The 23,010-nt window shown below is 35.8% G+C and overlaps 1 protein-coding gene across 2 annotated transcripts in view; it reads left to right on the top strand.

The window, feature by feature from the left end:
* Positions 1–23,010, top strand: part of LOC150095867 (uncharacterized) — a 105,915-nt gene that overhangs the window by 69,408 nt on the left and 13,497 nt on the right. For both annotated transcript variants that reach the window (XM_090409159.1, XM_090409158.1), the window contains exons 2-5: positions 7,779–7,941; positions 12,432–12,598; positions 15,993–16,098; positions 22,355–22,425. In XM_090409159.1, coding sequence (XP_090265285.1) covers positions 7,779–7,941; positions 12,432–12,598; positions 15,993–16,098; positions 22,355–22,425 — 507 coding nt within the window. The remainder of the gene's footprint in view (positions 1–7,778; positions 7,942–12,431; positions 12,599–15,992; positions 16,099–22,354; positions 22,426–23,010) is intronic.

Raw genomic sequence — 23,010 nt, 5'->3', positions numbered from 1 at the left:
TTAAGCGTATACAGAAGTTAAACTTATGTCACAACTCTCACGTGATGAACACAGTATTACGACCTTCATTATACCAATGTTCTATACTGACATGACAAAGACAACCATTATCAAGTTCAAGACTATACTAATTGAAGAATGCGATGCATTAAGTTAAGTAGGGGTCGATGGAATCTTCAACCCTCTCACGTAGTTTCCAGTGAACATCACTAAAGATAGATGTGCAGAGCGGCACGAGACGGTGATCTTCTAGTAAAGAAAAAAACAAAACTTTTTTTTTTTGTCCCTGCCACCAGGGGTGTAACAGAAATAGGCTTTCGCAGCTGTCTAGACAGACTCCCAGACCAATGCTCCACTTGCTCAGGCAGAATAAAAATGATATACTACACGGCTATTATGAAAAGTACTATAGAATTGTCGATGTTATCAAAGCTTAGATATTGGTGCAGAAATCAACAAGTTAAGTGTAATAATATACACAGTAGTGTTAATTCTGATTTCAAATTTAAGCTGCAAATTAACGAATTCTGCAACATTTACTAGGCTAAAGCGAACCTTACAAATGCAAAGTTTATGATCTATAAATAGTTCCATAGATCCCCCCCCAGCACAAAAAGTCATTGCTTTATTAAAATGTTTATATCATACAAAGTATGATATAAACATCTTATACTGGCTAAGCATATAACGAGGCATACAGAAGGACATCACGTATATACAGTAGCTTAATTTGATTTTTGTAATGAATCTATGATCCATAATTGAAATAATTTCAACACGCGAAGACTGTATCTCCTGTTCCCTCTTTGTATGAGAGAAGGATATTTTTTCTCTCGAAAACTCGATTTTTTTTCATTCCCTAAAACAGGTAAACCAACCAGAAAAAAAAACGCACTCAATTAACAGACATTACACTGGCCTAAATAGTCTTTGTTGCTTCGGCTGTAATTCCAAATAACCTTCCACTCCCCTCCCTCCTTATACAAAAGAAGCAACCTTACTCGTTCCGTCCCATGAATTGTTTATGCAGTTCGTTCATGGCATCAATTTGCAATAGGTTTTCTAACTTCTAGTATGTGTGTGTGTGTGTGTGTAGTAATGTTATATAGGGAGCAAAAAATCGAAAATAATAAAAGTATGCAACGAAACCCAGCTATTGAGATCAGCTTCTCGGTCACTTCGTGGCAAAGGCCAAAATTGCCCATATGTCTGCGACACAAATCTGAATTTTTAAAGTTTATAAAGTTAAATTCGGATATCTGAATTAAATTAGAAACATAATAAAAGCTTAAAGAATTTTATAGAATGTTATGCATACGTAAATTGAAGAAACGTAACCTCAAAATAGTGCCTATAAATGCCAAAAACTAGCCATCTGTATTTCATGACACTGCAAAGTTAATACATTAATTGCAAAAAATGATAAAGTAAGAAAATACAGTATAAAGAAGCGAGATTTATTTGTTCTTGTCTCATCTTGAAGTTCAGTAGCCATAAGAATGGAAGGAAATCTGGTTTCGATAAGGCAAATGAAATTACAGAATCAAGTTTGGAATTAATTCACTTAAATATTGGAGGTATTTTACTTGTGGAAAATGAAATGAGAGCAACCAAAATATCAAATTTCTGGACAAAACAGTCAATTAAATATTAAATTGACAATTAAACTGAACAATCTTAAAAGATTTTTCATATACCATTACACATCTTAGACCTTTTAATTTTATTGCTATTTAAGATTTAGAAATCAGTGTTCGCAATTAAATAATGAAGTTATCATTTTTTTATAATTATTGATGATCAAGATAGTTTAACTCACGAGCGTATTTAAAATTTGGATCAAAGTTTAATTTTTAGTTCTCAGGGCATAGATTTAGAAGATTGGTTACTAATTCATTAGTACGTTGATTTTTAACCATCTTTACTTCAATTTTTAACCGGTAATTTACGAGTATTATCAGGTCCCGTCAGGTGGTTGTTGCATGGTTTGTTTCGCTGGAGACTGTTTCCGAAATAAAAACTCTCGACCCCTGAAATCGAATACTCAGCCTCAATAAAAATGGAAGCAAGCATCATATCGAAAAATTCTTAACATTTGTCTATAATGAAATAAGCCCAATAAGACCTCGGTGTGCAAATAATCTTATTTTATGTACATTTCCTTTTATCAATAATCACACAGTTCAGTTGTCAACTGGCGCCCAATGTATCCTGCCCTACCTTTATTTCGTTGTAATATAGCAAGTACCGTCTATTTATATGCTTTCGACATCTAAGATGCGATCTATCGCAGCACTTTGTAAGGTTAACCTCGTTAGCTCTGTAAAAACGAGAAAGCTTTTAAAATTAACACAAAGTTAAAAAGGGTGTACTCCACGCTTAAAATTCGCAGTATTTCGTTAAAAGACATCATCAGGTTTATAAATCGCGCGTTCATTACAAACGCTGCTTGGCATACAGGATCAGCAGACGGCGCCAATAAGAGTCGCTGTTTATGCGGTGAGAGGAGAGCAAAAAGGAGCATCTATCGTGATGAAACGCAGAACGCGGCATGCATCTTTGTAGAAAGAATGTTTATTTACAATGAAGACTTCAGATGGCGCCACTTCCACCTACACAGGTGATGTGGTTAAGGTTTCTTCTGGTGTGTGTGTGGGGGGGGGGATGAAGAGTATTTGATTTGTCGGAATCCACAATTTGTACCAAAATTATAGATTCGACTTAGAAATTAACTTCTTTTTTTCTCGGTGAAGGGATTAGAAATTACTGCATCGGAAAAAGGGGTAGGGACTATCCAGAAATGCTGGTTTCTGAGGCAACAATCACAGAGCTTCAGTTCCCCAAGCTGCACCCAGACTTAAGTGTTTAATATAAAGATTTCCTAGAAATCCCATCAAAACGTAAATGGAAGGGGTGGGGGAGAGGAAATAGAGCGAGAGATTGCAAAACATTGCCCTTACATCTCTGAGAGTCTTACGAACAATGTTTTATATAATTTATTTTAGTGCAATTTCGATTTCTTGTATTTCTGAAAACTAAGGCCGATCTTGTTTATTACTAGTATCTAGGCATGTAATGTGCCGTTTATTCTACAGCACCAACTTAAATCATTCCGGGATGAATGTTGTTTAGATATTCTAGGGGCCGCTGTAATTGATCTTATGTATTGTCTTAGTTATATTACGAACATGCACAGATGAGTGATGTTGAATTATACAATAGCAGCACTGCTTAATTTTAATAAGCTCAGGATGAAACAAATCGCATTTGATTGTTCTGAAATAGATATGAAACTTGTTTCAGCTGATCATGTAAGCAGTTCACACCAAAAACAGAAAAATTTACAAAACAGTAATTCGCCTCTAGTGGGAGGAGGAAATGAAATAAAATTATCTGAACAGGCGAAATATCGAGGAAATCATATAAACTGAAATAAATATTTACTGCTTCCTAAAGCTTGTTGTAAAAGATTAAATAGGTTTAACTTTGAAGTAATTCAAGAAATATGATTAATGCAAATTTCATACAAAATGATGACATAATTGGCAAATAGTGGCTTATTAACATTTCTGATACTTCAGGGGCAAAACGTTGTTTCGTGACTTTTATAAATTACTTATTCATTCGTTTCCTATTAAGATTTTTATCATACATGTGTATTCTATTTATTACTTATTTTATTTTATTTATTTCTGAATTGGCAGTAGGAGAAAATACGTGTCCACCTACCAGTGCGCCGAATTCTGCCAACCTAAACATTTACAAGCAAAGTAGTCTGACCCTAATTGTAATCTATATACCAACTACTACATAATATACTAAACCTAAGTTTCTAACAAATTCGTTTGAGATGAGATGACAATCAATGAAATCTAATGCAATGAAACAAAGATGTATGCATTCACATCAAAATACCAGCTGAATCCTCAATCGCAAAATGCCTTTGATTTCATATTGTATTGTATACCTAAGTACAAAGAATACAATCATCAGTTGTTATAACAGCCCCTTATATAAGCGCCCATGACCTTCCAAGTATTTCTTGGAGTTGTTACGTTTTTGCAGGTAAGGTGGTAAGCTCTATGCTTATACTTTACATACAGAGTATAATTATATATTACATACTTTCATCTCCGTTTAAGACCGGCTAACTCGCCTTCAAATGAAAGGCTCCAGACAGTATTATTCGAACCCCAGCTATGGAAGCTGTACAAATAATTGAATATAGCTGGTATTCTAACGAGTATAATAGTGATAATATTTACATTTCACTCACAGAAAACGCTTGTAGAATTAATAGTATTTGTTAGTACTGAATTAAAAAGTTACATTCTGTAAGCCACCATGATAAATTAGTCAGTTGTTTCGACGCAGTCAAAAGGGTTTAAACTTAGTATTTAAGTTAAAGGTTTGATATACAAATTAAGTTCGCAATTATAGAAGATCATTAACAAAGAAACGATACGAGGCTTGAAATTGCAGCAAATATGATATTTCAGTTCCCTTTGAAATTATCAGTATAAAAAAAAGTTAAATCGAAGCGGAATGCAAGTGAAAAAGTAAAAAAAAAAAAAACAATAATTGACCTTTCAGAAGAGCTTCAAAACAATATCAAACTATCTCGATAACTAAATTAGAAAAAAAAACAAATGGCTTCTCCTTGAATAATACTAGCCCCCCTTGATTTCATGTTACTTATGTGATTTTGGTGAATGAATCCGACGGGCAAAAACAGAAGGAACTATTTACTGTTTATTTACTCGCATTCTAACTAAAGTAAATTTAAGACAAAATTAAAAAAAAAAAGCTAAAATAATTTCTGAAACAGCAAATTATCATAATATACAAAACACCGTTTGAACTATATTTAATGTGTGGATCTGAGAGTTCGAAACAAAACCGTTAAAGACAAGACCACAGATATGAGAATTGTGAAGGAAGATGACTTGTGAACAAATAACATCAATGGTAGAATCATATTAAAAATGAAGATTTTTTTTAAAAAAAAAAGGAGTTTGTCATTATTCATGTTTATGAATGTGTGTAAGGTGACACTAATATAAATAGTGGAAAAAGACATTAGCACAACATATATCTTAAGCATGATATAAGAAACAGAAATAAATGAATTGGTACAATAAAATAGAAAGGCTTTTTAATGATAACTGCATCCACAAAAAGTTTTAAACCTATCATGCATTAATATATCATATGGTGGATGCAGAGTTCGATAATCTGGAAGCTCATTTGTAGTATCCATCTCGCTTCTCCGGATGTCCATCATAAATGCTGCTAACACACATTAGATCGTTCATGTCTTTGGTAATCTGATAAAAAAATGGAAAAGATCTAAGGTAGCAGCATTATTGCTCGAATATCAGAAGGGAATTTAGATCATTGAGAATTAAAACTTTGTCAGCAACAGCTTTTAAACTGCAACGTCATCAGCTTCTGCAGTAACTGACTCACATTTGTTTTAAATTCCGTTTCTTTTAAGAGGTAATACTTTATCTAAAATATTAAGCAGACCAAGCAGTCGACCAAAAACTTGTCGAAATCAGTTGAACAATCTTAACTTGTGATGTCTCCGTATTTTACTTTATCTCCTTCCTACATTACAGTGCCACTCGTCATTTTGGTCTGATTATAAAAGAATAAGAAGCAGCTATAATTCAGTTTAGTTCGGAAGCGATTCAAAGATCCGAGCTGCGGAAGTATCTTCCCAAGCCCCCCCCCCCGCTTTCCACCTATCGTTTTGTCTGACTGGGCCGAATATATCAGGAAAGCACAAACAACGTAAGAAATCTATTGAGCGATGTGACTTGTCTACAAATGAATTCCCTACTCTCAACTCCATTCGTTTTAGTCCAATTACACTGAATTTCGTAGTGAATGTTGAAAATCAATTGTACGTAACAAACATGGTCGAATTTGGCTAAATGATAGATTTATATATGTGCATCTAGAGGGGACGCAGGAGGAAACATAACGCGTTTCGAATAGGGGGGAAAGACCGGCTGTCCAGATCTTTCGAGGATGTTCCTTTACTCGTACAACGCTATATTTCCATCTTGATGGAGCTCCATATTTTTTTCAACAAGTTTCCATTTTTTACTTCCATCGAAGGGGATGAAAATTTTCTCTCAGCTGATTATATTCACTAACATCCATGCTCACTGCGGAATCGAATCCACAGACTGTTGGTTGAAGAGCTGGTATGCTGACCACTTGGGCAGCCAGTCCAGTACAACTCTCAGATTAGTCGAGAAGGCTTTTATCTCCTCAGAACATTTCAGATTGTTGATCCTGGTGTCACAAAATAAGCGGTTTGGGATACCCGAAAGGGATTAATGATGAGAATTCACTGCATCAGGGAATTTTGCATTCACCGCAGACTATTTCAAACCAACGACAGAAAGTACATTGCATAAAATATCTGCTTTCCATTTAATACTTACAAATATAAAAAAAAATTGCTCGTATTCCTATTTTAATATAATTTATTTGCCGACTTCATGTTTCACGATATTAGCACTTTTTATTTTTTTTTATTCTAAAATGTCTAATAAAACATTCCACTTTCTTACAATTGCCATATCTACATGTCATCTTCCTTTTACCTTGCGGCATCTAGAGTTTATTAATCATCGGACCTCAAACCGTTCACAGGATAAGGTGGTCAGTCCTACGCCCCGGTGTATCCTATGTCCTAGAGTGTTGAGTTCTCAAGGCAGGTTTGCCTGCTTTGCGGGATGAAAAATTCCAGGATAAACTGGGGAAAAAACCCTACTGTCCATGCCCGAGACCGGCTGACTTGGCTATGGCTGAGGAAGATCCTTAAGCTCCTCACGTCAACGACGGGAATCGAACCTAGGACACTCCTTCCCCAGGCATATGGTTGCGAAGCGCACAGCCACTAGGCTAACCGCGCGCAAGCCATATCTACATACAGGTTAGAAATCGGATCTGTCTGATATAATCATTTCTACTTAAGTCACTGAACGATACCTATCGCCGCTTCAAGTTTCCCATTTCTTTCGTGTCACAAAAAAAAAAAAAAAATAACAATAATAAACACAAATCGTGTGTGTAATATTTGTGGAAATAAATGTGAAGTCAAATGCGAATATCAGTGAGCCTGATTGCAAATAAACTTCATTGTCATACACAGATCCTAATCTGTCTATCCTTGATTATTAATGTAAAATCAATGAGTGGGATGTTAACAGCAAAGACAATCTCCGTTACTTGACCTTTTTGCAGTAAGAACGCTAGAGAAAGGGATACTAATGGCACACCACGTCTCACCTGATGCAAGTGAAGCCAGACATACTTTTGGAAATGATTCAGGAAGTCTGGCTAACAAGTCGGGGAAGTAAAAGGGGCAGTGGTTTCACTGTTAGTGCACTTGCCAAGAAAGGATGAAGGTAATGACTTCAGAACAGTTTCTTCCCGAGTGTCGAGGAAATGCCTCTCTCGTATCGTCACTATTTGGCAAGGAATCTCTGTGAACGCTTCCCTCTGAGTGGTGACATGTCGTATCTTGTAACAACTGACGATCCTTGATTGGACAGCACTTTTTAACATTGAAAATAAAAAGGACACAAATTATACTGTACAGAGCCGAAATGAAATCCTTCACAATTAAATACGGAAGGTTAATGATAAGTTTAGTAAGCATTCTTGGTAGAAAGATAGCAATATTTGTAAAACAAACATGAAAAATATGATCTAATATTAGTATGATTAGTGATATTTTCCTTTATATATGATTATAGCATCGCCTCCTACTATACGGGGTCTGTCCAATGTGAAGGTGACGGAAAAGAGGAGACTTCGATTAAAGTGTCTAATATCGGGAAACCCAGTCCCTAAAGTGGAGTGGTATAAAGACGGGAAAAAAGTGGATGGCAAGGGAAGAATACTAGTACGGACCAAAAAGTAAGCCATTTATATTCCAAAGTTGAAAGCAACAATGTAATGAATTGGAGCAAAAAATATAACTCGCTTTGACTTCTCTATTACGTAAGAAACTTTCATAATCACTCGTATCACGTCCAGCAGATCTACATCTCAGAATACAGTACACATAATATTTGAAGTTTGCTACTGATGTGGAAGGCATCGTGCTATTTAAATCTCGTTAATGCAAAATACAAGTGCTGCATGTTACTTTTTTTAACACTGAAAAGCTAAATGCTCGTGAAAAAAACTAGGTAGGAAATCCTCAGAATTTTATTTAATTCATTTTGTAGTGTAGAGCATATCTAACTGGAATCCAGTGAAAACACATTTTAAAATTAACCGTACGATATATTAGATATTTTCTCCATATATTTTACAATCGTTGAACATTCCTTCAATGAGTATCCAATAAAAGTGTTCATCCGCTTCCGTACTCACATGAGTACATTCCAAAATGGCATCCCTCTTGCCCTTGGCTACAACAGAGAAACAGTGACATGTTGCGGAATCTTTTTGGCCCAAGAATGCCGCGAAGAAGTGACATTTATTTATAATTGCCGCTCTAAATGGAGAATGAATGATGGAATCCTCTTTATCTATTAGGCGTTCTAAATCCAGACCGCTATTCTGACTGAGCATATATGTAACCTGACACTCTTATAAAGCAAATGCATTAAACGTGGGTGCTTATTTTGGATGACAAGTCTGAACATGTAATAGGATTAGGTATTCATATTATAGCCAGTAACTAGGAAATCGACTAAAATAGTTCTTTGGCCCAAAACCGGAACACACCTATAGTCTTCTCAGCCGCATTTTATTGTATTCGTTTGCTAACTTCATCGCTTTCACATTCTGTAATTCTTATCTCTTTGATTATATATTTCTACGTGTAATTTTATGCATTCAAAACACCAAAATAGGTTATCTTATTTGAACGTAATTGTCCACGACACTAATTGACTTCCTTTCTTCTTTATTTAACCAATTATAACCAATTCTATGAAGCTGAATAAAAATACCGAGATATTTTTTTTGTCGACAAATGGGTAATATCTAACAGAATTATGCACTCTTCATCAGAATATCAGGCTATCCTCCCAATGCTTTTAAGCATTTCTTAACTAGTTCTTGTTTCAGATTATAAGAGTATTTCAACTGAAGATGAGGTAGTGATCATAGAGTTGTCAGTATTTTTCCTCCGGAAATTGAAATATAGCCTTGGAGAACAAGCAATGAATAAAGCTAATATACGGACTACCCTTAAAGCCTAAATACCTTTTTGACCATGATCAAACTTAACTACGAGATTAATTCAAATATACTGTAGGTGTCATCTCTCTCCTCGTGATAACTCTGATCATAACCTTGAAGTTTACTTTTCTGTAGTACATCCTTCAGTCTACCTAGTGTCTTTTGATGCGATAATGGTGTCAAATGGGATAACTTCGGGTTTTTGTTCCTTCTTTTCATGGTCTAATTAGTTCCTGATCTATAAATCTAGATCCCTTCTCTGACCGAATAACTAATAAAATCGTTGCCAAAATGGAAGACTTCTCTCATTCAAATTAATTCCTGATCACTGCTCAGCCTTTGTTCTCCGTCAAGTGTACCAAAGCAGTGCAAGAAAAAATATCAAAAGTAGTATGAAGCCTACTAAGATGAGAGAAAGTGGCATCATACTGTATAAAATGCAAAGTAAATTGTCTCTCACAATACCATGAATAAATTCTCGATCAGTTTCGGTGACTAGTTTCCTATCTCACGCGGATAGCTGACCCTCCGTAACTCACTCGGTATAGACGAAGCCCGGAAAGACCTGATCTGTCTTCTGGATAGAACCAGCATAATTACCGAAATTTTAATTTTGGTCGGAAAGACCTGGGTTCGATTCCCATCAGTGACGTGAGGAACCTTTATCTGGTCTCTTTCGACGGAAGGTGAGTTAGCCGGTCTCATACGAAGGTAGGGTTTTTCCACCGGGAAACTCGGGTTTTTGTCCCCCAGAACAGACAAACCGGCCCCGTGAACACACACACCAACTACAGTCAGGAATACTTAAGATAAAATTAGAGGAGGGGGATTAAGATGGTGCCGTACTTCCTCGTAAAAGAAGATTCACGGCCGTTGTATCATCATACGAAATAATAACCACGGATAGCTGCGTCTCTTTAGATTTCTCTGCTCCGCTTCTCTGTACGTTTAAAACATGTACTAAAGGATTCCTTACTAATCTCTTAAATCTTATCCATAGTTCTACTGATGTCAAGAGACTCCATTCCTCCCCTTTGTTTGATCAACCCTGTAGTGGTCAAAGACGCAGTTTCAAAATCTTCAAAACCATTAAACACATCTCGTTGTTGCCTTGCTTAGTGAAGTTTGGACAACGTGTAAAGTTGTTCAGTGGGACCAAAACAAAGACATCTTATGACTTGCAAAAATGACCGCACTTTACCTTTCCTTCATATTTGATAATACCCAGATCTGCATACACGGTGATTATTCTTATTGAAATGACTTGCATCTCTAGCTTTACCTGGCTTTTAGAAGCACATCACATTCATTGCCTTGTCGATCTCCGAAATACTCAGTCTAACCTGGTCAGCTGTTAATACATATGTGTAAAATGCTCCCTATCTTAGAATATTTACACATTTGGAAAGGGAGGGGGTATGCATTAAAATTTTCCTAATTATGCTGGTTCTATCAAGAAGACAGATTAGCTATAGTTAATATTAGTAAATGTAATGGATTACTCCTCTCTCACACAGACACGCTCCGCTAACTTTCGTGGAAGTTTTCTTCCATTTTTTATGCCTTTTTTTAAAGGTGTTTTCGTGGATGATGTTCTACTGAACTTATTACCATCATTTCTCCGCTTTCCTTTAATCCTATAAAAAAAAACATGCGGATGCTGGTTGTGGTATCCATTCACTGTCCAACTTAAAACCTTTCGAACCATTTTCTCTTCTTTCGTTCCATCTACTTATATAGGACAGGCTTCCTCACAAGAAAAACAGCAGAAAGTTGTGTTCAACCTTCTGCTGTTCAAGAAACATATCAAAATGTTGGGTTTTTTCCCTACTCCCCCCCTCCACACACACCTACAGCATTGCCATGCTATAAACAGCGTAACATGTATTGGGTTGATATAAATTTTAGCAGGCTTGGATGATCGCTCTTCAACCAAAAGACGGAGTTAGAAATCCACCATAGAATGTCAACGTGGTAGCTGAATTTCATCACCTGCTGTGAGACCAATACTGTTACTACTCTGCTTTACTTGGAGGCTTGAAAAGTTTCTATATTTGAAAAGGATGATTCCAGATTATCCTAAATAAATCTTCTTTACGTATTTTATTATTAAAGAAGGTAAGCGAGGCTCTTTTTACCATTAACTAAAAGTTAGTTAATGGTAAAATAATAATGCGCAGCTAATCCTTGACCCTTAATTTTTGGGAGAGTGTACAACTGCCATCTTATAGTCATTAACACCATATGCTGTTGAGAGAAATCGCATGAGTTCTACGGTCGATTTTCTTGAGAAACGAAATTAAAAACCTGAGTTTCAAGGGAAAAATCCTCTGCGAAACATCGAAAAGGTAGAGAAAGGCTAGAGAAAATTAAAACGTACAAGAGCGATGCCATTTTGAACACCATATGCTGTTGAGAGAAATCGCATGAGTTCTACGGTCGATTTTCTTGAGAAACGAAATTAAAAACCTGAGTTTCAAGGGAAAAATCCTCTGCGAAACATCGAAAAGGTAGAGAAAGGCTAGAGAAAATTACTCTAGTCAGCGACTAGAAATCGAGCTTAAGGTCTTCTTTCAGACAGTCTAGTGCTATGGAAGGAATGGCTGAGTAGTTAGCATATCTGCTCTCTAACCATCAAGCTGCGTTTTCGAATCCGGACAGGGATGTTTATAGTGTTTAGGTGGAAGATGAACTTCGTCAGATGTGAGATCAATGCGCACTTAATGGAGGTCTGAAGTGATTTGAGGGGGGAAAAAAATTCAATGTGTAGTTTCTAAGAGCATAGTTTCCGAACTATGTAAAATCATAAAATTAATTAATAAAAAAAATCCGTACTAAAGTACTTTTCATGGATGGCAGTTACAATAAAAAAAAAAAATTGCAGGGCTATGCACGCACCCTTTACGGATTATTTAACATAATACAATTTAAATAATAATAAACCGCTCTGATAATACATGATATCTACACAAGAATGCTAAATGCACATTTTGTTTGTTTTTCTGATGTTCATTTCCTCAATATTTGCTGATTAATATGTCAATTTTACGAGTAAGAAAAAGAAAGCATTTCTCCTAGGTCATATTTATTTTATCACTGCACATGTAACAATACATGAAACGAGATCTGCAAATCTGTTTTACCTTATTCACTTTACTTACTGAATTACAAGTTCTAAAATATATCAGCATATGATGTTTAATTACTTATAGGAAGTACTCTCGTCTAGTTATTAAAAAAGTCCGTCTCCAAGACAATGGCGAGTATGAATGTAGAGTGACCAACGTTGTTCAGCAGGACTCGGTTTCTCGTACAGCTTTAGTCACAGTAACAAAAAGGGACAGAAAAAACACGTTACCGCCCTCTTCACCAACGAACTGTAAGTAATGTAGTTGTATTGTATATTTATATTAGACAAGTCCCAAGTAAAATATATTTTTTAAATAAAAAATCCTTTTAGTTCTCAAGATAGTTCCTAACCTCGATTTAGAGGAGGGGGAAGATTCATGGTGTTTTTCCTGAGAGTTATTTTTCCGCATGAAATGATGCTGCAGCGATAAATTCAGCGTAAAGACCTTGGCAGTGTTTCAGAATCTACATCTTCTCTCCCCTAAATGCAAAATTATGAATGATTACTTGAAAAATATGCTGGTGTATTCCAAATGAAATTTTTAAATAAGATGAATTGTGAACAGATAACTCGAAATGGAAAGATTGGTATTTTTAATTTTAGAAAAGGTGAACTAAAAACTTCAAATTGAATTACAAATATAATATCAGTTTGAATATAAAATTAAACATAACTGGAATTTACCTTGCGCGCGTACAAATGACTTAAGAAAAACCAAGTAACTACGGATATTATTTTCCCTTTAGCCTTGTTTCACAGTACCACATAACTGAGTATGCTGTTAGAACGGCGTACCATTTCACAAAGTCCCATGCTGCACGTTCACTTGTATACTGGTGAAATGATTCGATCAGTCAGTGTAATATATACTGGATGACATACAAGTAAATATCAAGTAGCTTAAGATTTAAATACTGCTGTACTAAAAGATTACAAAGATCTTTCTTGTATAACATCGGTTGGAAAATACTTCTCGTAGCAGTTTATGCCAACTGCACCAACCTCCTTTCCCTTGGTGAAATTCAAAGGACACATCAATTTAAAAAAACTTTGGTAGTGCTTCTACGGAGCCAATGTTTCAAACTAACTCGGAGTGATCAGCTAACTCTCATGCATAGATGAGTTAGCTTATCGCCGACAGCGGTTTTTTCTTTTTTCTCTCCTGCAGAAACTTCAATTTACATTAAGTAAACTGGGATTTCTAGCATAGATTAAAAGCATCTATGGGACTGTATTTGTGAGATGTGAATTTTACGCATAAAATCAGAGATGTGGAAAATTAGACAGAGATTCAGGTAACGACTTGCGGTCATGTGCAAACATGAGGAATTTATTGAAAAGGAGGTTAACAGATTGGATGTTGAAGGATTACAGACTGTCTCTGAGGATGAATAACTTCTTAAGGAGGAAGTGCATCAGAATAAAATGGGAAGCAATTGCTTGAGGAATATGAAGTCCAGGCTACGAAAGCAGCAAGTATAGTAAAAAAAATTATGAAAGAAGAATGGCAGCGCAAGCTAAGCAAACTAAGGACATCTTTAGTCGTATATCTGCATCATCGTAAATTCTTCTGTAGTATCTACAGAAGAATAATCATAGTTGCTGAAGAGAATAGTAAACGGAGTAAGGAAAACACTTAATTCTTTTACTTTTGTGCTGTTTTCTTCTTGAGAAAACTTGATGCCAATAAAGGCATAGGTTTGAACGATGTACCACCATATATTTTAAGAGAATGTGCTGAGATAACCGGCAACAGAAAAAGTCCTGGATGCGATGAAAGAGGTGACGGTAATAGCGTTGCAAAAATGGAAAGGACATTTAATTAGTCTGGATTTCTGCAGTGACAGTGAAGGTTTTAGAGAAATTGATTAGTCAGAATAAAAAAAAAAGGTTTTTATGAGAAAATGAATCGTCTGTATATGGATTTGTTAGCTTCTGCATTTGCAGTCTGATAACTATGGACGAATAAGGTTTATATCAGCTTTGGAATGAGTAGCAGAATTCAGATCTGATTATTAATTGGTTCCCAGGTAGTGAAGAAAATGGCTCTTGACAAACTTCTTTACTGCCTTCGACAGACATGAGATCTGAGACAATGGTAATATAATTTCAAGGCTGACAAATCTCTCGTTTTAGGGATAGGTTTTGCAGAGGTAAATGCTATTGATCACATTCGAGTAAACCACTAATACTCAGAAAGAAGACACAGCCTGCCAAATTTATTTAAAGTATAGGAAAATAGCACTGTGAAAATCTACAAAACGTTTTCTATTCTTCTACTGTAAAAACTCCTTTACAGGTTGCATTGTAAATTGACCTGGAGAAAGCATACGATAGAGTGCCAAGGCAAGAAGTCTGGAGGTGTCTGAGGGAGAAGAAGGTGCCGGAGAAATATGTCAGGTTGGTGCAGGAAATGTACAGAAATGTGAAGACAAGTGTTCGGACCTGTTTGGGACAGACAGAAAGTATTCAAGTAACAGTTGGCTTGCATCAAGGGTCAGCATTAAGTCCGTTTCTGTTTAATATTGTGATGGAGTTGGTAACAGAGGAGGTGAGAGAAGATGCACCTTGGACAATGTTGTATGCAGATGACATCTTGCTATGTGTAGATACAAGAGAAGAAGCAGAAACTAAACTGGAAAGATGGAGAAAAGTACTGGAAGAGAGAGGTATGAGACTGAGCAGAAGTAAGACAGAGTATATGTGTTGCGCAGTGGGCGGTGGCCAGGAGACAGACCTGGAGCTGGAAGGAAATGTCATCAGGAAGGTGAGAGACTTTAGATACTTAGGTTCGACAGTGGAAGAAGATGGAGGAGGTGAGAAGGAAGTGGGATGCAGGATACAAGCAGGTTGGAGGAACTAGAGGGAGATGGCTGGAGTGTTATGCGATGAGGGTGCCGATCAATCTGAAAGGCAAAATTTATAGGACAGTAGTGAGGCCAGCTATGACATATGCTATAGAAACTGTGGCCCTGAGGAAAAATAACATTAGCAGGATGGAAGTAGCAGAGATGAGAATGCTTAGGTGGATGTGCGGTGTGACCAGAAAGGATCATCTGAGAAATGACTATGTCAGGGGAACAGTGAAAGTTACGAACTTAGGAGCGAAAATACAGGAGGCAAGGTTGAGATGGTTTGGTCATGTGATGAGGAGGGAGGATGAATATGTGGGAAGAAGGGTCATGCAGATGGATGTGTAAGGAAGGCGGAAGCGTGGGCGGCCAAAGAAGAGATGGAGGGAGCTGGTAGAAGAGGACTTGAAGATGAAGAACTTGGATGTGGTGACAGCCCAAGACAGGAAGGTGTGGAGGAGACTCATAACAAACAGTGACCCCACTTAAGTGGGAGAAGCTGCAGAAGAAGAAGATTGTAAATTAACAGATTTCGACTAAATTTCATAATTACTTGTGTTTTGTATGTCGCTGAAGATTTCCAGATAAATTTAGCCAAATAGGAATCAAATTAAGGATAATGAATGATTAATTTCTGCTGATACTTTCTTGCTGCCAAGCAAAAATTCTTCACTGGCTCAAATTGTAACTAAATTTATCAATGAATGAAAATTTAGTTTTATAAAGAAGAAAATTCTTCAGTTTAGCTTAGATTTTTTTTAATTATATAACAATCTACGAATTTCTTTCAGCAACCTCCTTATGGCCATTGGAAGGCCTTCCATGTCCCAAACCAAACTTTTGTCTGAATGGCGGATCCTGTATTTATTATGCTAGTCTTCAGGAATATGCTTGTCGGTAAGAACGCATCTGTAATATCTGTATTTAATATTATAATGAATAAATAACTGAATATTTATATTCTAATGAGGTTTTCATTTGTAAAAAAGTGATCGTTTGCAAGTAGAATGACTGCGCTAATGCTTTCATTTGTATGGCAATTGAAGAAAGTTTCAATAAGCCCATTTGATAAGGACACATTTTGAAATATCTCAGGAGAAGCAAAAGCATGTAAACAAATTATTTTACAAATTTAATCAGTGATTAAATCTGTCATGCAAAATAAATACTGGTGCGTTTTTCTTTCTGTGAATTACAGCTCCATCGATTTCTGAAAAGATGATTTTCACATTATTACTATCCGTGAATTTCTGATGACAAATGCATGACAGCCCTAAGTGTTACCATATTACATAGGAAACTTAAATGTTTTGAAAATTCATAAAAATAGTCTCGCGTTTAAGTCCGAAACAAGCCACAGCCTTATTTTACTAGTGATACCACCGCTAGTTTGCTCTGATATGTAAAAGGAAATCTTAAATTTAAACTAATCATTATTTTCCTTAGCATTCAATAAATATAAAAATTTCCTTTACTGCTTATATTGTAGAAGATAATAGTCTCTTCTCACATTATTTTTAAGATAGTAATAATCATTCACGATTATCAGCGCAAATACAAGGCGGATTATTTAACATTAAAAGAGATCTGGAATTTCGCAATTGTAATAACGTATATGAAACATGTAAAAACGCAACCATACACACTAATTTGTAATCCACTAAGATTATTGTAATCAAAGTTAAGAATATGTGAAAACATAAACTTGATGTCAGTTTATTAGGAAAGAATGTTATTGCATCGTTACATAACTGACACACTTGAGAATTGCATCCAAAGCGGACTCTCATTCGGAACAGTAACTGCATTTCTTATTTCACAAAAGTTTCTGTGATGCAGTTTCTTCTTTAATAAATTTAATTTAAGCCAAGATAAAACTGGAGAGAATTATCAAAACCCAATTACAGCTGTACCTGAGGATGAAAGTACAGAGAGATTAATGGTGCTGTGCTGTCCGTTATTAATTTTAACACACGTGGCAAAGTTAATTGATATATAACAAAGAAATAAAAGTAAGATGAACTATTCAATGCTTCAAGCGACTGAAAAGAGATGGGAGGATTCCATTCCCAGGGAGAGGTTATTATTTAGCGCATGATGATACAACGGCTGCGAGCCCCCTTTTACGAGCAGGTACAGCACCATCTCAGTCACCCCTTATCCGTTTTTATCCGGGCTCGGGAACCGTATAGCTGACGTATCAGGCTCATGGCTGGTTCTTAAGTATTTCTGACAGTAATTCGTGTGTGTGTTCACGGAGCCCGTTCTGGGGGACAAAAAAGCCAAGTGTCTGGCTTTTTTGTACGAGACCGGCTAACTCACCTTTCGTCGAAAAAGAGCAGATTAAGGTTCCTCATGTCACAGACGGGAATCGACCCCAAGTCTTTCCGACCAAAGGGCTTCGTCTCTGCTGACTGAGCTAAGGAGGCTCATTCCCCGGGAGAGGTGAGATGGCATTTCGCATCGGTTCAACTTCTGTTTTTACATTAAAAGAAAAATTGGATTACTGACATTAAAATCACAAGTACGCTACACGCACAACTCATCTGGAACTTCTTATGAACCTTCTTTCTGAAATTATATGCAAAGTGACAATTTCGCAAATTGCATAAATAATACTACTGCTTCAGTGAGGAAATTAGGGAGGGGATTCAATTTCGTGGTAACGAGCAAACGAAACACGTAAATGTGGCATACTTCCTAACAAATAGTTCGTATTAACTGCACAGTGAAAACAAAGTAATGCAAACAAGTTCGCAGCATGTCAACCAGTATTTTTAGTTTAAGAACTAACTACAAATAAATAAAAATACCGAAGGAGCCATTAATAATATGAGAGAACGACATTTAAAGACTACTGTATATGAAAATAACTGAACTGAAAACATTTTCAAAACTCCGCCTCATTTTTATCAGTCAAAATTCTGTCGCAGATAAGAGCTAGTTCATGGACTCTCGTTCACAGGTTTACAATATAGATTAAACGGTGTTCTTCCTCTTTTTTCGTCTCGACTCTCCTCTTTTAATTTCGTGGACATCATTCTATTTTCGAATGAAACACAGAGAAATATTTTGAGGGGATAAGAATAGAAAATTAATCTCAAGTTTATTAAAAATAAAGCGTTCGTCTGACTTACCATCAAAAATTGTTCTAACCTTGTTATATATTTAAACCAATTTCATTTGCTCTAGAAACCATGAAAGAAAGAAATTTCGTTATGCCAAATATGTTTGAACAATGCTTAAATTATAATTCAAGGAACAGAAAAGTATAATGCCGGAGAAAAAAAGAAAAACTTTCTTATTAATAAAGCAAAAGTGTACAAAAAAAAAAAAAAAAAATGATGCTTAAATTGCATAACTTGATATTCTAATGAGAAACGTTTGAGAGTCCTCAACTAGCAGTCAAATATTTACAAAATTCTTTAACTGAATTTTGCAAACCAAGTTTTTTTTTAATTCAAAACAGCTGCACTAAAGAATTTTAAGTTTTCTGTATCGTGAATTGGGAAAAGATGTTGAATCTTATTTCCATTGTAGACAAACAGCAGTAACGCGAGGATCAGAGGATGCATTTGCCCAAAACGGTGTGGGTTTAATCACTCCCACACTGCAAAACATATAACAAACTAGTTTCTTGCGTGGATGAAGAGAAAATTCGTGTGTTTATGTTCTTTTTACGAAGAGCTGGAAATCGGGGAATACTTCATTAGGAAGATTGTATCACTGAACCGTAGTAGAATGAAAGAAGGTTCGGTGACTTAGCAATTAAACACTAAAAGAAATTTAGCAACTGTCGCTCGTATTATTGTTGGTTTAGCAGAAATGGAGAGAAGGATCATGGATTCCAGTTTTGCTGAACGGCGACCATAGAAATATATCTGTAGAAGGCACAATACGGAAATTGACCGGTTGTGAGCTAGGAATTGTCAGTCAAGCTAAATTAAAAATTCTTGATGGCTGTTCAGAAGAGTAGAGGTCACAAATGCACTCACCACCAGAAATGTAAGAACAGTATTTCAAAGATGACCAGATATTTGTGATTCGTAGGGAGTTAGCTGGGAAGATTAAAAGTAGCGTCATGAGTGAAGAAGTATGTCAAGTTTTTTGAAGTTTATGATATCATGGCAACATTTATCATGTTGCCATGATATCATTCCATTGTTTAGACTGTTAATGTGAAGTTAACATGGAAGCGAACTCTGAAAACAATGTGCTACTTGCACTACTAAACGAGTGTACCAGCATTATCAAAAAAAAAAGTTAGGAATAATTTCTAAAAAGAAAAACAAAATGAAACTAAGAAAACAAGTTTCGACCTTTTGACTTCTAAAAGTTTATACCAAAAAATAGTTTTAAGGTCTACAGAAGTATTAGTAAGTTGATTTTAAACGAGGTGTAGGAGATGTACAGAAATGTGAAGACAAGAGTTCGAACCTGCCTGGGAGAGACAGAAAGTTTTCCAGTGACAGTTGGCTTGTATCAAGGGTCAGGAGTAAGTCCGTTCCTGTTTAATATTGTGACGGAGAAGGTGAGAGAAGACGCGCCTTGGACTATGTTGTATGCAGATGACATCGTGCTGTGTGCAGAATCAAGAGAAGAAGTGGCAGCTAAACTGGAAAGTTGGAGGAAAGTACTGGAAGAGAGAGGTATGAGACTGAGCAGAAGTAAGACAGAGTATATGTGTTGCAAAGTGGATGGCAGCCAGGAGACAGATCTGGAAGGAAATGTCATAAGGAAGGTCAATGACTTTAGATACTTAGGTTCAACAATGAAAGAGGATGGTGAGGCTGAGAAAGAAGTGGGATGCAGGATACAAGCAGGATAGAGAAACTGGAGAGAGATGGCTGGAGTGATATGCGATAGGGTGCCGATCAATCTAAAAGGACAGTAGTGAGACCAGCTATCACGTACGCTATGGAAACTGTGGCCCTGAGGAAAAATAACATCAGCAGGATGGAGGTAGCGGAGATGAGAATGCTTAGGTGGATGTGTGGTGTGGCCAAAAAGGATCATCTGAGAAGTGGCTATGTAAAGGAAAAGGTGAAAGTTACGAACTTAGGAGCAGAGATACAGGAGGCATGGTTCAGATGGTTTGGTCATGTGATGAGGAGGGAGGAAGAGTAGGTGTGCAGGGGAGGAGGAAGCGCGGACGGCCAAAGAAGAGATGGAGGGAGATGGTGGAGGAGGACTTGAGGATGAAGAACTTCGATGTGGCTACAGCCCAAGACAGGAAGTTGTGGAGGGGACTCACCACAAACAGTGATCCTACTTAAGAGAGAAAAGCTGCAGAAGAAGTGTCCGGTTTTAAAATCAACAATAAATGCATTAAAAAAAGATATTTAAGTAGCAGGATGCAGAAAATAAAAACACCAATATTTACACACATTAAATAACTGCAAAATAAGAATGATGACAAGCTTAACCTTTGATGGGAATAACAATAATGTGGAGAATTAGTGATAACAATTAATGGTCAAAAATGACGTTTGCTGTGTTCCAATTGTGCTGGTTACAACTTGTTTCCCACTTAATCAAATTTCAATTTTGGAATCCGAGAAAACGTGAAATATTAATTTTGATCTACAATAAATTGCACTGCTCTGTTCTGGAAGCAGTCAGTAAAATATTCCGCTGAAGCTATGCTTTTAAAGAACATGAGATATCTGCCAAGAAAGCATGTACATTTTGAGCTTCAACATATAGTTTTTTATCACACATTTTTGAGTTTGCCTAAATGGAAGGGCTATCTTCGAATGCATACGTTTGTTCAGTAATTTCCACCTGACGAAAGTCGGCAATAAGTTGCCAATTTATAAAGAAATCAAATTAAAACACAAAACTGTTGTTTGGTTCAAAATACTGTTCCACCTTCACCGGAATCGCCACTTATACATGTTGCTGTAATTGTTTTACATTTTTGTAATGAAACATATAAATACTGCTTTTAAAAAACTAATAGTAAAAAAAAAGTTATTAATCTCTTGATTTTCCATCCAGCATGTAATACTTAGTTTCTGTTCGATTGAAAGAACTCATTTAAAAAATCGTGCAAAAGTTTACAGTAGTGAAATATTCCTGAGAGGAATGAAGACGATATCCGCCTATAAATGATCGGACAGTAAAACATTAAGTCTATTATTTAGTCAAAGTTCATCACACAGAATGAATCGGTATTGAGGACATGAGTAAGAATTTATTACATTAATAAATCCTCTAGTCTATATTAGAGCTGCTTGTATCTTCGTCGCTGTTGTTTTAAGAATAACTCTAAATTCAGAAATATATTGGATGTTGAACAAATTCTAAATTTTTCATTTTTAGTAAAGCGAAAAAAAAAATTCAAAATCCAACTCGCATCTTTAAATTTTAACATTTCTTTTTATCATACGCTATTTCTCTAATATTACCTTGAATTAATTTGAATGGATTTTTCCCTCATAGAAAATACTTTTCTGTTTCTATAGATGCACAGACGGTTTTAGCGGTCATCGATGCGAACACAAAGCCGTCTCATTACCTCGTATGTACAACTTTAATCCTTGAGCTTGTCCTTAAATATATACCAGGATCATTGTATACACTTAAGCTTCTGTGGCGAAATTTTGTGTAGTGACTATACTGCACATTGCCTGTGTATTGCAGACAAAGGGTCTTTTAGGATTAATTTAGTACTGCATTTCTATATACATTCTCATTTTGTAGATGTTTTGATGCATGTATGTGTTCACGTTCATATTAATATTCCTCTATGTATGTAGGTATGTGTGTGTATATACACGCTAGTATAATTTCTGTTGTTAATATTAAAATTATTGCATACTTTGAAAATATCGAATCGCACATGTATCGTTTAATTTTAAAATATTAAAACTCCTCTACAGGAGTGAAAATACTGAAATGTCAAAGAGACTAAAAGGTTTAACTATTTTCATCAGTTTATATTTGTTAAGAATTTTTGTTCGATATTTTCATGAAAAAAAATCATTTTTCTGTTTACCATAAGAGTTAGCAATCAGCCAAACGTTACATTTTACGTCAGAAAATGAACTACCTGCTTTTTCCCAAAATCTAACTTTGGCTGATTGCTGACTGTATGTATGATGATAAAGTAATTCTCTTCTCATGTCTGTCATGCTTTGGCTCTAAACAGTTGTGCAGAAGGATTCGTGGGACTTCGATGTCACTACAAGGATGTTAGAGTGATACTGAGGGAAATAAAATGTACGTATTGCTAGCTGGATTTAGTATATAGCAGCATTAACAAATTGTGTGCGCTTTCTAACATTTTAATTTCAAATATTTAAAATGTTTTATGGATTGTAACTTTTTGCATTTAAGAGTTATTACATACTCGTAAAAGAAAGTATACTCCGTTTGATTTAAATTAAAAGCAAACTAAGAAAATTATATGATCAATAACTCAATATGATACTCTGTCCGTATTTCATTTCGCAGTTGCTTTGTATCAGTCAGTCCCTAAATGTGTCTGTTCCACTGATGGAGAACACATTTTGCACTTGATAATTAACCAACACTATGTATGTCCTGTCGTAACCAACTAGAAAATAGCATCAGAGATGGTTGAAATTGCTTTTATATGTGAAAAGAGTGATGGCGATATTAAAATGTAGGATATTATGGATCCTTGCATATTTTCTAGCCAAATATAGAAAGAAACTTAAGTTTCAAAATTTACCACAGAGCTTATGAGAATATAACCTTCAGCTTCGGAATTGGTTTGGAGTGAACTACATAAAACATGAGTTCTGTCCAAGAATCCATATATTAACAATTTTATTAGCGCTT

Source organism: Typopeltis vanoorti, chromosome 19 (genome assembly GCF_054136105.1).
Source record: "Typopeltis vanoorti isolate ZY-2024b chromosome 19, IOZ_Tvanoo_1.0, whole genome shotgun sequence".
NCBI classification, from domain to species: domain Eukaryota; kingdom Metazoa; phylum Arthropoda; class Arachnida; order Uropygi; family Thelyphonidae; genus Typopeltis; species Typopeltis vanoorti.
This window is presented reverse-complemented; position numbering and strand designations above follow the sequence as displayed.